The sequence below is a fragment of the Lontra canadensis genome, unplaced genomic scaffold, assembly GCF_010015895.1.
Source record: "Lontra canadensis isolate GAN:19392208 unplaced genomic scaffold, GSC_riverotter_1.0 scaffold19, whole genome shotgun sequence".
Lineage (NCBI taxonomy): Eukaryota > Metazoa > Chordata > Mammalia > Carnivora > Mustelidae > Lontra > Lontra canadensis.
The window spans coordinates 21,880,171-21,891,442 of record NW_022631013.1 but is presented as its reverse complement, the minus strand read 5'-3'; the positions used below and the strand labels follow the sequence as shown (position 1 = coordinate 21,891,442).

Below are 11,272 nucleotides of genomic sequence, written 5' to 3'. Positions count from 1 at the left end.
AAGACAGACAGTATAAATCAGCTCTGAGTTTAACCGTTGGTGCTGATTTTAATTTACTCTTCCTCTAGTTTTCATGACCTATTAATTTTCCTTTGTTTTTATAACAGGGTAGCTCAAAGAATATTTTAACGGTAACAATTACCAGTGCAAGATGCACAGTAAGATAGTTTGTGGCAGTGGTTTTGTCTTGCTGTTGGCTTAAAATAAGTCCCCATGGATTCAGGGTCCACAGATGACATTTAATCACTAGTATTTCCTCTTTCTAAACCTTCACACACCATTTTGATTTACATTTTTGATGGAAAACCTTCCTCTATAAAAATCCAATTGGTGATACATACCTGATGCAGAAATGTTAACTTTTAAAATCCCAGCTCACACCTCACTTTAATATGACCTTTGTTTTCCATACCTGCATAGGTTCAATGGCTTGAATTAGCCCTCCTGTACATGCAGTGCAGGCAATGCTATGTTATTATTCCTACATTTCATATCTGTGGTCATATCTGTAAATGATCTACAACAGATGCACATAGACACATGTGAAAAAAATTCTTTATTAATTTCTCACATTTCATTACAAAAATGTATGTTGCAAACAACTTGAATAACCTACTTGTGTGTTTTTGTTGTTTTTAAAACCCTTGGCTTCAAGAACTCAGAATCTCCCTCTCTCCTATCAAGTACTGGGAAACACTGATTATTGGAGTCAACAGGTTCTCATTTTGCTATTTTTCTTCTTCTCTCAAGCTCTGAAAAAAAATGTCCTCTGTATAAATTAAACAAAAAAAAAAATGTTGTAAATTCTATGTCATTACAGTCAACAGAATTATAATAATGCATCCAAAATGTGCGGCCACAAAATATCAGGTATGTTTGAAAACAAAAAAAATGACATTCTAGCCCTGTTAAAAGGATAATGGTCCCATATTTTTATTAACAGGTTAGCAAAACAAAATCCAATGGATTACAATATTTACATGTTATTTGAAAAATAAAGTAGTGATAAAAGCATGTCACAATTATTTTCTTTTTTTTCCTTTTTCTTTTTTTTTTCCTTTTTTTCCTTTTTTTTTTTTCTTGTTTGTTGTTTTTTTTCTTTTTCTTTTTCTTTTTTTTTTTTTTGGTAACCATTACAAACACCCAATCCAGGTATGGAACTGTTTAATACATTTGAAATGAGGCCAATTAAAAACAAATATGGACACAAAATGTTATCTTTGTCTAGATCACACTTTCCCCATTTTCTGGTTTCCACATGATGGCCCCCATCCCTAAAAAAAAAAAAAATTAAATTAAAACAAACACCCTACAAATAAAATTTCTTAACAGCAAGAAAATAAAAGAAGAACATGCTTTTCAAGTAAGCACTTATTCCACAAATGCAATATCTTTCCATGGATTTTATTTGAAGCTGTGTGGGACACTGTCATCTCAGCAATTCCCTGTCCCTTTCTTCCCTCCCCCTCCCGCAACCCTTCCAAGTAAAACAAAAACAAAACAAAACATGAAAACCAAAGGACTCACACACACGCACATGAGCACACACGCATCAAAGCACACACACACAGGCTTCTCTATAACCTAGGCTTCAAGGAAAGTTCTTTTCTACTTTTTTGGAATGAAACCTTTTGTTCACAATCAGAACATATTATAAATGTAGACTTAGATTTAGTCTAAGCTGCTCCCTCCTGAAAAAGCTAAGATGGGGAAACAGAGCAGCTGGCAGCTAGATTAAAAAAAAAAAAAAAAGTAGTTCTCCAGGCTCCTTGTAGGATATAAGTATTTCTTGTCCACTCTCACCAAAGGGATGGGATTCTAGCACATCCCCTTGTCCCATAAAATAAATGAAAAACCCTCCCCCAAACACAATGCAAACAAAAACAGAACACAGATTTCAAAATCACACACAAAAGCCAGCCCATTCTAACAAATTATTTGTGTGAGACGGATAATGTGTTAATTTGACGAGCAACAAAAGAGTGAAGAGGACTTCCTCATCTGGCCCACAAGCTGCATAGCTGTGCCAAAAAGTTTGGTTCTTTAGTTAAATTAAGGGAAAAAAAGTTAACCTCTTTGTTATTTTCCATGTTTTAAAATAAAAACATTCCTATTCACAAAAAAAAACTAAAAATCCCTTGCCCCCAAATTAAAACAATAACACGCACACAAAAAACAATTTATGTGAAAACTGAATTGTGCTGTGTTTGTAACACTCAAATTGATAGAAAATAAACATATGGCAAACAAAACTCCACAGTCACCGTAAAATTAGCTCACATGAATCTACCAAATTCTAAATTATAGTTGAACACTAATAAACAGCTTACCTGGAATAAAGGATGACAATTCACAAACAGTTATCTAATAATTAAAGTCTGTTTCTTTTTTTTGTTTTGTTTTTTACTAAAATAATTAAAAAAATCACAGTATTTTAAGAAATAAAACCCACATGGGGATTTTAAGCACAATTTGTGTTCCTTTCTTTAAAACTCTCTTTTTTTTTCTCCATTCACCGTCTTGCCCAGCAGTTCTCTCTACATTTAACCACGACGACGACAGGTAGTACTGACAAATGCAGAGAATTCCCTTGGTTAAGTTTGAGGTACTAGGAAACAGGTGACTGTTTTATGCAAAGCAGTTTTTTGTTCTCTGTTTTTGATTTTTTTGTGTTTTTTTTTGTTTGTTTGTTTTTTCCCAAAGCGGCTGCAGTTAGGTCTTGAAAAAGCTTAAGGTATTAAAACTAGAAAAACGCACCAAAAGATGTGCGTCAAAAAGTTGTTCCCCTAAGAGAAGTCTTCTACTGTCATGGAGCTTCTGTTTCCACATCCTGTCCAAGACCGCCACAGAGCACACCGTGCACACGGGAGGTGCTTCCATATTCCACAACAAATGACACTTCCATGATGAAGATCCGGAAGAAAAGGTGTAGTGATGGAAAAGGAGCCACATATTCCAACCATTTAAATAACTTTAATTTACATACTCATTCACACAGGTACCAGTGCTTTGAAAATAGATTGTTCAGTCCTAAAAAGCAGCTTTGTTCTGTCTTCTTTTCTGTCCACCCCCCTTCTCAGCCCAAGCTGGCCCTCCCACTTTCTCATCACGGTTCAAGTACGGTTTGATTAAGAATTTCACCAAACGCTTATTCATTTTTGGCCTCTGCATTCTCCAGGAGAGATTTGTCAGCAGCTACTACACAAATGGCTACTGTTTCGCTCTTTAGGGAAAAGTCTATCCCGATTGCCTCGTCATCTTCCTTTTCCTCTATAGAGGGCATCTTAATACTGTCCTCCACACTCTCTTTCAGGTGGATTTCTTCTCTGCTCACCTGCTTGGTGTCATTCAACGCCCTGGAAAAACATTGATGGGAGAGACAGGTGAGTATGCATTTTTTTTCTAACTAAACCAAAAAAGTGTCCTTATTTCCCTGCTCCTAAAAAGACGGTGGGGTTTCCTTTGCATAAATGCCACGAATGTAGGACTAAACTGCCAGTGATTTATCTTTGCTACCTGTTATGCTTAGGTCATGTCTTTCTGGCCTCTTATTAAAGATGTGAATCTAGAAAAGTATCCATTATTATACTATGTTTTAATTACACCATGTGTAATGTGGACGCATTAACATAATTATTTTATGTTCCCTCATCTACTGGGTTGGTCACAGGTCACAAGTGGTAGTAGCAAGAACCGTTTTTTGCTCAAGCTCAATGGTGGAACTCACAAGCTTGGAGACTGGCCATATTTAATAAGACTAAATAAAAAGAGGAACTCAGGTGAAGATTTAATGGACAGGTTCAGAAACAAATCCTAGAAACAAAGAGCAAAAACCTGAAGATGGAACCCATGTCTTGGGAAGTTTAGTTATCTTCTCTGAAGTTTAGATGCTTGGGGTTTCCGGGGCATTTTCTACTTGAGTACTAACTCCTAGGTTCTCTCTTTGTCTCATGGGCTAAGAGTGCCTTGTCTAGAGGACGATTTTATGTTCAGGGATCTTGCAAGTGTTTTATGGGTATGCTCCCACCTACCTGGGAGGCAGGCAGAAGCTGGCTCTGTCCCCGAGGCAGAGCACTGAAGGCACCAAGAGGTGCGAGGGCATGTTCAAGGCCACTCAGGGAATGAGTCATCACAGAGGCAGGAACAGAAGCCAGATCTTTTGACCCCGGTCCACGCTCTATCAGAGAATGTCACGCTAATGAAAGCTGAAGGGACACTGGCTGAAGAATAGCACTAAACTTCCACGCGAGGACTTGGGTGGGATTTTTCATTCATAAAGATGATTTTTCCTCATTTGACTTGTGTCTGGGTGACCGTTTAAAAAAAAAAATCAACAAAAAAGAACAAAACCTAGTTTCTGACAGCTGCCTCTCCTCCCATGCCCAGAAGTGTGACACAGATGGAAGGGTCTACGAATTGTCAGGGGAACAACAACCACCACCACAACCCCCCCCCCAAAACCCCATAAACAACAACAACCACAACAAAACAAAAAGAACCTGCTCTCCCTGCCACTTCTCACTTCTCTGGGCAAGTGATGGCTTGGGATGGCTCAACTTACATGCCGTGTCTCAGCACATGCCTTTCCCACTCAGAGCCCTGTGAAAACGCCCGTCCGCAAAATTCACACGGAAAACGTTTCTCGGTGTTAATAGGAGCCCCACGGTCGGAAAATCTCATCAGATCTGTGAGGAGAAAGCAGAATTGTTACCTGCGCGCTGTGGGATGGGGCAGAAGAGGTAAGTCCGCATTCATTAGGAAACCTCCTCTCCTACCTGCACTTGTAAAACCATCCGTGAAGGCCATTTCCAGATTCTTACTCTTTCTTCTCCCGGCTTCTCACCTAGAGGTGATTCTTGGCTAGTTCTCAAGAACCACCCCTGGTTCCCAGGCCCCCAGCACCCCCATGCCTCCTCACGGCCCCAGCTGCTCCCATCACAAATAATCTGGGGTTTTCTGGCCTGAAGAACTCCCAGTAGTGTCTCAGCAGGTTTGTCTGCTGCATCTCTTCCTTCGGGGACGCTCTGTCAGTGACTCCCAGGTTAGCGACTATCCATTTCCTATCCCACAGAGGTTTAAGTTTGCTCGCTAAAAAGAACACAGACACACTGGACCAGCTTCCGCGTAGCAGACCTCAGAGTTTTGGCTGGTTCCAAGTAAGGTCGGGGGGCTCACAGCTTGCACTCACCTGTCACGGATGTCCTAATCCACACCTCACAGGGTGGCTATGGGCCCTGAATGAGAGCTGAGAGCAAAGAACCTAGCATGTACAGGAATCCTGGACAACAGGGAGGCTGGTGTGTGAAAACATGTCCTGAGCTGGTGAGGGACCCTGGCCGGCTGCTGGCATCTACCCCTCAGTCAGTGGTACTCGTGAATGTGGGGGTATAGACATTTCTGGACAGGCCTGTTGTCAACATCAAATACTGTCATTTTGTTTTCTCCATGGCGCTAGGCACACGCTAGGGGACTGAAAAATGGCAGATTGGCCAGCTAATTGTTTACAGACCACTCCTCCTGGCAAACTCAAAGATGAGAGCTCACATGGCCTTTGTGTTCTCCTGAGTCCCAAGCCCGTACGTCTTTCATTATACCACAGAGGGCCCATCTTCCCGAGGGGAATAAATGGCAGGACCGAGACAGGCCTGCAGCCATGCTGCGCAGTGAAGGCAGGGCAGGGGAAGGGAAATGTCCATCATCTCTCCGTAGCTGATCGCTCTGTGCCTGTACATACAAGACAGTACAGGGGGGTGTCTCCTGGTTGAAATACTCCATCTAATAAGATCCTCAGGATGATGATAACAGGATAGGTGTCTCTGTGCTGCCTTAATCTTTAGCACAAAAAGCTATGTGAATGGGGCCAGTTTTAACAAAAGATGAAACATTTTCTCACAAATTAAGAAGATCACCACACAAGCCATTAAAAATAATTGCACAGACTATCTTCCTTGATTCTTTTCATTGGAAATGAGACAGCACCATCTGCTCTGCGCATTAATTCCTTAGCAGGGATTATCTTGGGCAAGAAATCAACAGAATGCCTTCCTGACTCCTCCCAACTGCATAATGAGAGGGGGTGGGGAGGATTCTGCTTGGGTTAATTTTGATTTCTTCATGCCTCACTTCTTCTCTTTTAAATTCCCTCTGAGCTGCCTAGGCAGGACCTGCGGTGTGACCATGGTCAGTCTCTGGTTCCCGTGCTGGAGAGGGCACGGGGAGTGGGGGAGCTACAAGGACATGAGCCCCCCAAACCGAGTGTGCCTGATGAAAGTCTACACTGCCAATGAGGGGCATGCTCCTGGCACATTTGCTCCTTTACCCTTAGGAAACATGAAACCAGTCATCTATTCTTTCCAGTGGCTCATGCTGTTTCATCCTCAAAGGAGGAGGCCAGTCATTACCTGTCACACATCAAATAGCTCTCCATCACTCCCGAGAGCTGTGCTAAAGCCACCTCCCGCTCTACTCCTAGAAGACAGACCGTCTGGCAAAAACACCCTGAGGCTACTGTGTGCCATTTCTTCTTGTTGGCAAGGATATACCTAGATGGTGGAAAATTGATTCAAAGGAGAGGAGACAAAGGAGGCTGTTCTTTCAAGAATCACAAGGGGGATAGGGGGTAGGCTTGGAAAGCCCATTAGCATCAGTAGAAGTTACATAAATCCCCTACCCTCAGAGAGGAATACATGCTCTGCCACCCCGAGACTTTTTCCCTCTGGGGTTAGCGCTCACGAACGTGGACACTACACTTTCCGGTGAGAAGCAATCAGACACCATGAAATTCTTTCCAGTCAAAAACTGAACTGGTCTGATGCCCCAGTACCCCTGCGAAGGGCGCAGCCAAGCTAGGCAAGCAAGGGAATTTGCCTGGTGCCCCCCATCCCTAACGGCCATCTATTTTTCGAATTTACGATGCTTTCCCTTTGGAGGAATCACAGAGGAGGGGAGGACTAAAAGGGGTTCTTGCCTCTGCCGTGCTTATAACCTCTAAAATCGTATGTGCTCAGCTTCAGAGATTAAAAAAAGTCATAGCATCCAACGAGGAATAATTTATTTCCTGGAGAGGAACAGCAGGGCACAGAGCATCATGAAGCAAAAGGAGCCTCTGTACCCTCTGTCAAAAGCATCCTCTTCCAGAGAACTCTGGTAACAGTGCACAGACGTTAAAGAATTCATCACTAAGAACATATTTGTAAAATGTTAAAAAAAAAAAAAAGAGAAATAGGAACCATGCTTCCTTAGATCATAGCCATTTTCCTTGCAAGAAATGGACCATTATGGCCTCTCCTAATAAAAGTTGTGACTTGACAAGGGCAGTCAACCTAGAATGGTAGGCTGTGTTCTCCGTCAGTTCATTTTTCAGGCTGACCATGGGCACAGGGGCTTTGAAGAGCCGGCAGTCCCTGCTGTTGTCTTGGGGCAGGGGAGGGGGGGGTTGAGGGGCCTAATTGGCCCCTCACATTGCAAACCTGTGGTCTCCTGCTATGGTGTCATGGTAGGAATGGAGTGGGAGTGGGGCAGGTCAGGAAAAAGGACGGGGAGAACCTTTGAGGGAAATGGCCACCAACCAGGCTTTTTTAGGCCTGCAGACGGAGCAAGGAGGAAAAACAAAGATACTCTGTAGAAGCATACCTCAGAGTGAGGCCCAAAGGGGATTCACGGTTAGGTCCCCTGCGATGAAGAACATTCCACTGCCCAAGGGGCTGGGGACGTGGACTGGGGATGTAGTGCGGAGATCTTGCCTTTGGAGCCAAAAGACCCAAATTCAGTCTCCAAGGTATGATGTTTTTTTTTTTCCTTTCCTTTGAGTGCTTAAATGTTCTGGGTCTTTATTTCCCCATTTGTAAAATGCTAATAATACCATGTACATTGCAGGGTTATCATTTATGTGATGGTTACTTTCAGGAACTGGGCTGGTGTCTTGTACATGATCTCATCCAAGCCTTCCACAACTCTAAGAGGTAGGTGTTGTTATTGTTTTAGATGATGAATGCACCTGGGATAAAACACTTTATCCTAAGTCATGGAGCTAGTTTAGTAGCATAACTGGGAGCCAGATCCCAGCGGCCAAATGCAGAACCATTTACATTATAGAAGATGAAAGAAAAAGGGTTCTATAAAACCCACCAACACTGGATCTGGCACATAAGGAAGCTCGATGCTGGTAACTAACATCGTTCTTCTCGTATCTATGCTTATTTTTCACGTTTGTTATCCACGTGCTTTTGATGAATCTGCAATGACCAACCTAACGGATCCCAAACCCATATTCTGATATGCACTGTCCCAGGATTTCCACAATGTGCTATGCTGAACAATACTGAACACCAACTCTAGACCATATAAATGTATGTCTACAGCTAAATATACTTCTGAAAAACTTTATTTTGAAAGTAATTATGGACTCAGAGGAAACTGGAAAACTAGTACAAAAATCCCACAAAACCTTTCCCTATAAACACGTGGTTGAATGAAAACTGTTGGCCTCTTTCTCCCTCTTCACAGGGCAAAAAGAGGAGCAAGGGGTTAAGGAACCAGGCAGAGGGACTTCTAGAAATGCCCAGGGCTCAAGTCTTTTGCAGGCTCCCCTGCCCCCCAGCTTCAATTTTACCCCCAGCAGCAGTAGTATTACCTAAGTGCCCAACAGAAACTTCTTTCACATTCCCCCACAGCTTTACAGTGTCCTGTCTCACTGTCTGCCTGTCCTTACTGTGAAGATTCCCTAGACACCAGTTTTCCTTATTAAAAACAAATCATCCCCATGTATTTTTTACAAACATATAGCTATAGTTAGAAAATGTCTGTTTTCCTTGGAGTTCCTATAGCTGGTAATCGTTTATGAAGATGGCCCCTGACATGTTTCTTAAGTCAGTCTGTTCTGCTACTTAACTAAGAAGGATCATTCCTTCTGCTTCTCCTCCAACAACCTTCTGCCTCCCTTCTGTCTCACCATGGACATGCTAGATGCCATCTGGGCCTCCAAGGGCAGGGCTGAGACTAACCTCTGTCATCAGCCTTGCTGCTCATTTCTTCTTCCTTGTCCTCATCGTCACTGCTGGAGCTCTCCATCTTTTCCTTCATCTGTTCCAGCTGATCCAAGTTAACCCGTCCAACCAGCTCAAAATTACGGCTCACCTGAAAAAGGTCCAAATGAATAATAGAATCATGAGCCACAGACCGAACAGGGCTCTCCCTGGGGGAGAGATTTTTCCACCACCACTTTCCCTTGACTGTGTTTTTGGAACCAGGACCAAACACCACCAGTGCCCGAGGCTCTTTTCTTCCCTTGGGCGGTTCCAGGGGTGGATCTGTCCTTTACCCTCTTGTTCCAACATTTTTAAAGGAATATTGGACCTTCCTTACCATATGCAGCAAAAAACGCGAGCTCCAGCTGGCAGGAAATCAAAGTATCACAAAGCCTGGGGTACAGAGTAGGTGTCCAATAATGCTTTTTGAGTTGAATTCAAAGGTGTAACTTTTGTAAACTACCAAATTTCAAATACCTTTGGAGGCGAAAAGGCTCTGTGAGTATCCTGAAAACTATCATGAGAGTCACAACCTTCTTCTACATGATCTTATCAGCCTGGAGGCTGTAGGGCTGTGGTGCCCCAGCTTAAGCCAGATGACAACTATCAGACTCCCAACTCCATATATGGAAGACAACACCGTTACTGTGAGTATTACTTTTTTTTTTTTTAAAGATTTTATTTATTTATTTGACAGAGATCACAAGTAGGCAGAGAGGCAGGCAGAGAGAGAGAGAGGAGGAAGCAGGCTCTCCGCTAAGCAGAGAGCCCCATGTGGGGCTCGATCCCAGGACTTTGGGGTCATGATCTGAGCCGAAGGCAGAGGCTTTAACCCACTGAGCCACCCAGGTGCCCCCGAGTATTACTGTTTTTGAAGCTGACCATAACCTATCGATTAAGGCTGGGATTACCTAAAAAAAAAAAAAAAAAAAAAAAAATCTAGAGTAACCCCTAAAAGCCCTCTAAGTGTTAACTATGGCTGACGTTTATTTATGTAAAACGTGGTTAGAATAATGAGGGAATCCACTCTTTCTTCCAAATAATGCCCAAGGGAAATCCACACTGGGAAAACTTTATAATGAGGCTATGTTTAGGGGTCTCACATTGGCAGTAGCACAAAATTCACCTTCTTGACTGATCTATTTTCGAACCTCTCCAGCTGTGTGTATAGAATTATTAGGAATGACAGGTTAGCATGGACTCAAGCCTACGCAATGTCTCCAGCCCCCAGTCAACGGTGATGGGCTTATTCCTCTGTGGAAGGTGCTGTGCTCCCCCTGTTGGGGGTCAAGAAAGGGACCCACAAAGATGAAAGAGACCCAGTCCTGGCCTCCAGAGGCTCACAGTTTAGTTGAAGTGGGAAAGCAGGCATTATTAATCAGAATCCAAGGTAGATTTCCATAGCTGCTACAATATAGATAGAACATATTGAGGGCACAGGAGAGGAAAGGGAGAATTTACAAGATAATCCCCAAATACCCTCTGGGACCAGACTGGAACAAAGATTTGCTGAGCACCACCAATTCCATATGCCTGGCAGATGGGAACAACCTCATCAACTGTGACAAATGGTAGTGAAAGAGACTCAGAGTACCAGGGCCAATAAGACAGTCCTGAGAAAAGACTTAATATTGCCCTAACAACAGCCTGTCGAAGGTAGGCAGCATTTAAAAGGAGGAAGAAAACTCAGGATAAAAGCTCTTTTAAAATGAGAGAAACAATGGATTGGTCTAACTGTAACAATGCAGTCCGTGAAATTAGTTAACACTGGACTCCGAAAATAAGTCAACATGAGGACGGAGAGATGTTTCTGCAGACCTCAATGCTAAGCAAGCAGGGAAGGCAACATCTTATTTTGGTGATTTGCAAAATTAATTAAAATTAAAAATTTACAGACGAAGGTGCCAACAAGGAGGAAGAGTCGAGTTCAGAATCTTTATTTCTCTTTTCTCCCTCCTCAGAGTTCACAGGAACAGTCTTCAAAGAGCTTTTGCTTACAGCACCTTCCTATCTGGATTTTTCTACTATGCCTTACTCCTACAGACCCATATTGACTTTTCTTTGTTTTTATGACATAAAAGCAAAAAGAGCACAAGGAGCATGGATGGGCTTTGAAGTCTGACAGATCTGAGTTCAAGTTCAGAGTCTGTCATTATTAACCACATGATTGTGGGTAAGTTGCTCAACATCCATCCTCCGTGTCCCCATTCGTAAAAGGGTAGGTCAGCACACTACCTGAAGCACAA

At 42.7% G+C, this 11,272-nt stretch overlaps 1 protein-coding gene across 10 annotated transcripts in view; it reads right to left on the bottom strand.

The window, feature by feature from the left end:
• Positions 1 to 1,111: 1,111 nt before the first annotated feature.
• ZNF462 (zinc finger protein 462) overlaps positions 1,112 to 11,272 on the bottom strand; it is a 144,282-nt gene continuing 134,121 nt past the window's right edge. For 8 of the 10 annotated variants that reach the window (XM_032860780.1, XM_032860777.1, XM_032860775.1 and 5 more), the window contains exons 11-13: positions 9,003 to 9,135; positions 4,562 to 4,685; positions 1,112 to 3,356 (exon numbers count right to left, since the gene is read on the bottom strand). In XM_032860780.1, coding sequence (XP_032716671.1) covers positions 3,149 to 3,356; positions 4,562 to 4,685; positions 9,003 to 9,135 — 465 coding nt within the window. In that variant the 3' untranslated portion in view covers positions 1,112 to 3,148. Of the gene's footprint in view, positions 3,357 to 4,031; positions 4,178 to 4,561; positions 4,686 to 9,002; positions 9,136 to 11,272 lie in introns of all 10 variants that reach the window. The other 2 variants (XR_004383043.1, XR_004383044.1) reach the window with 2 other exon arrangements.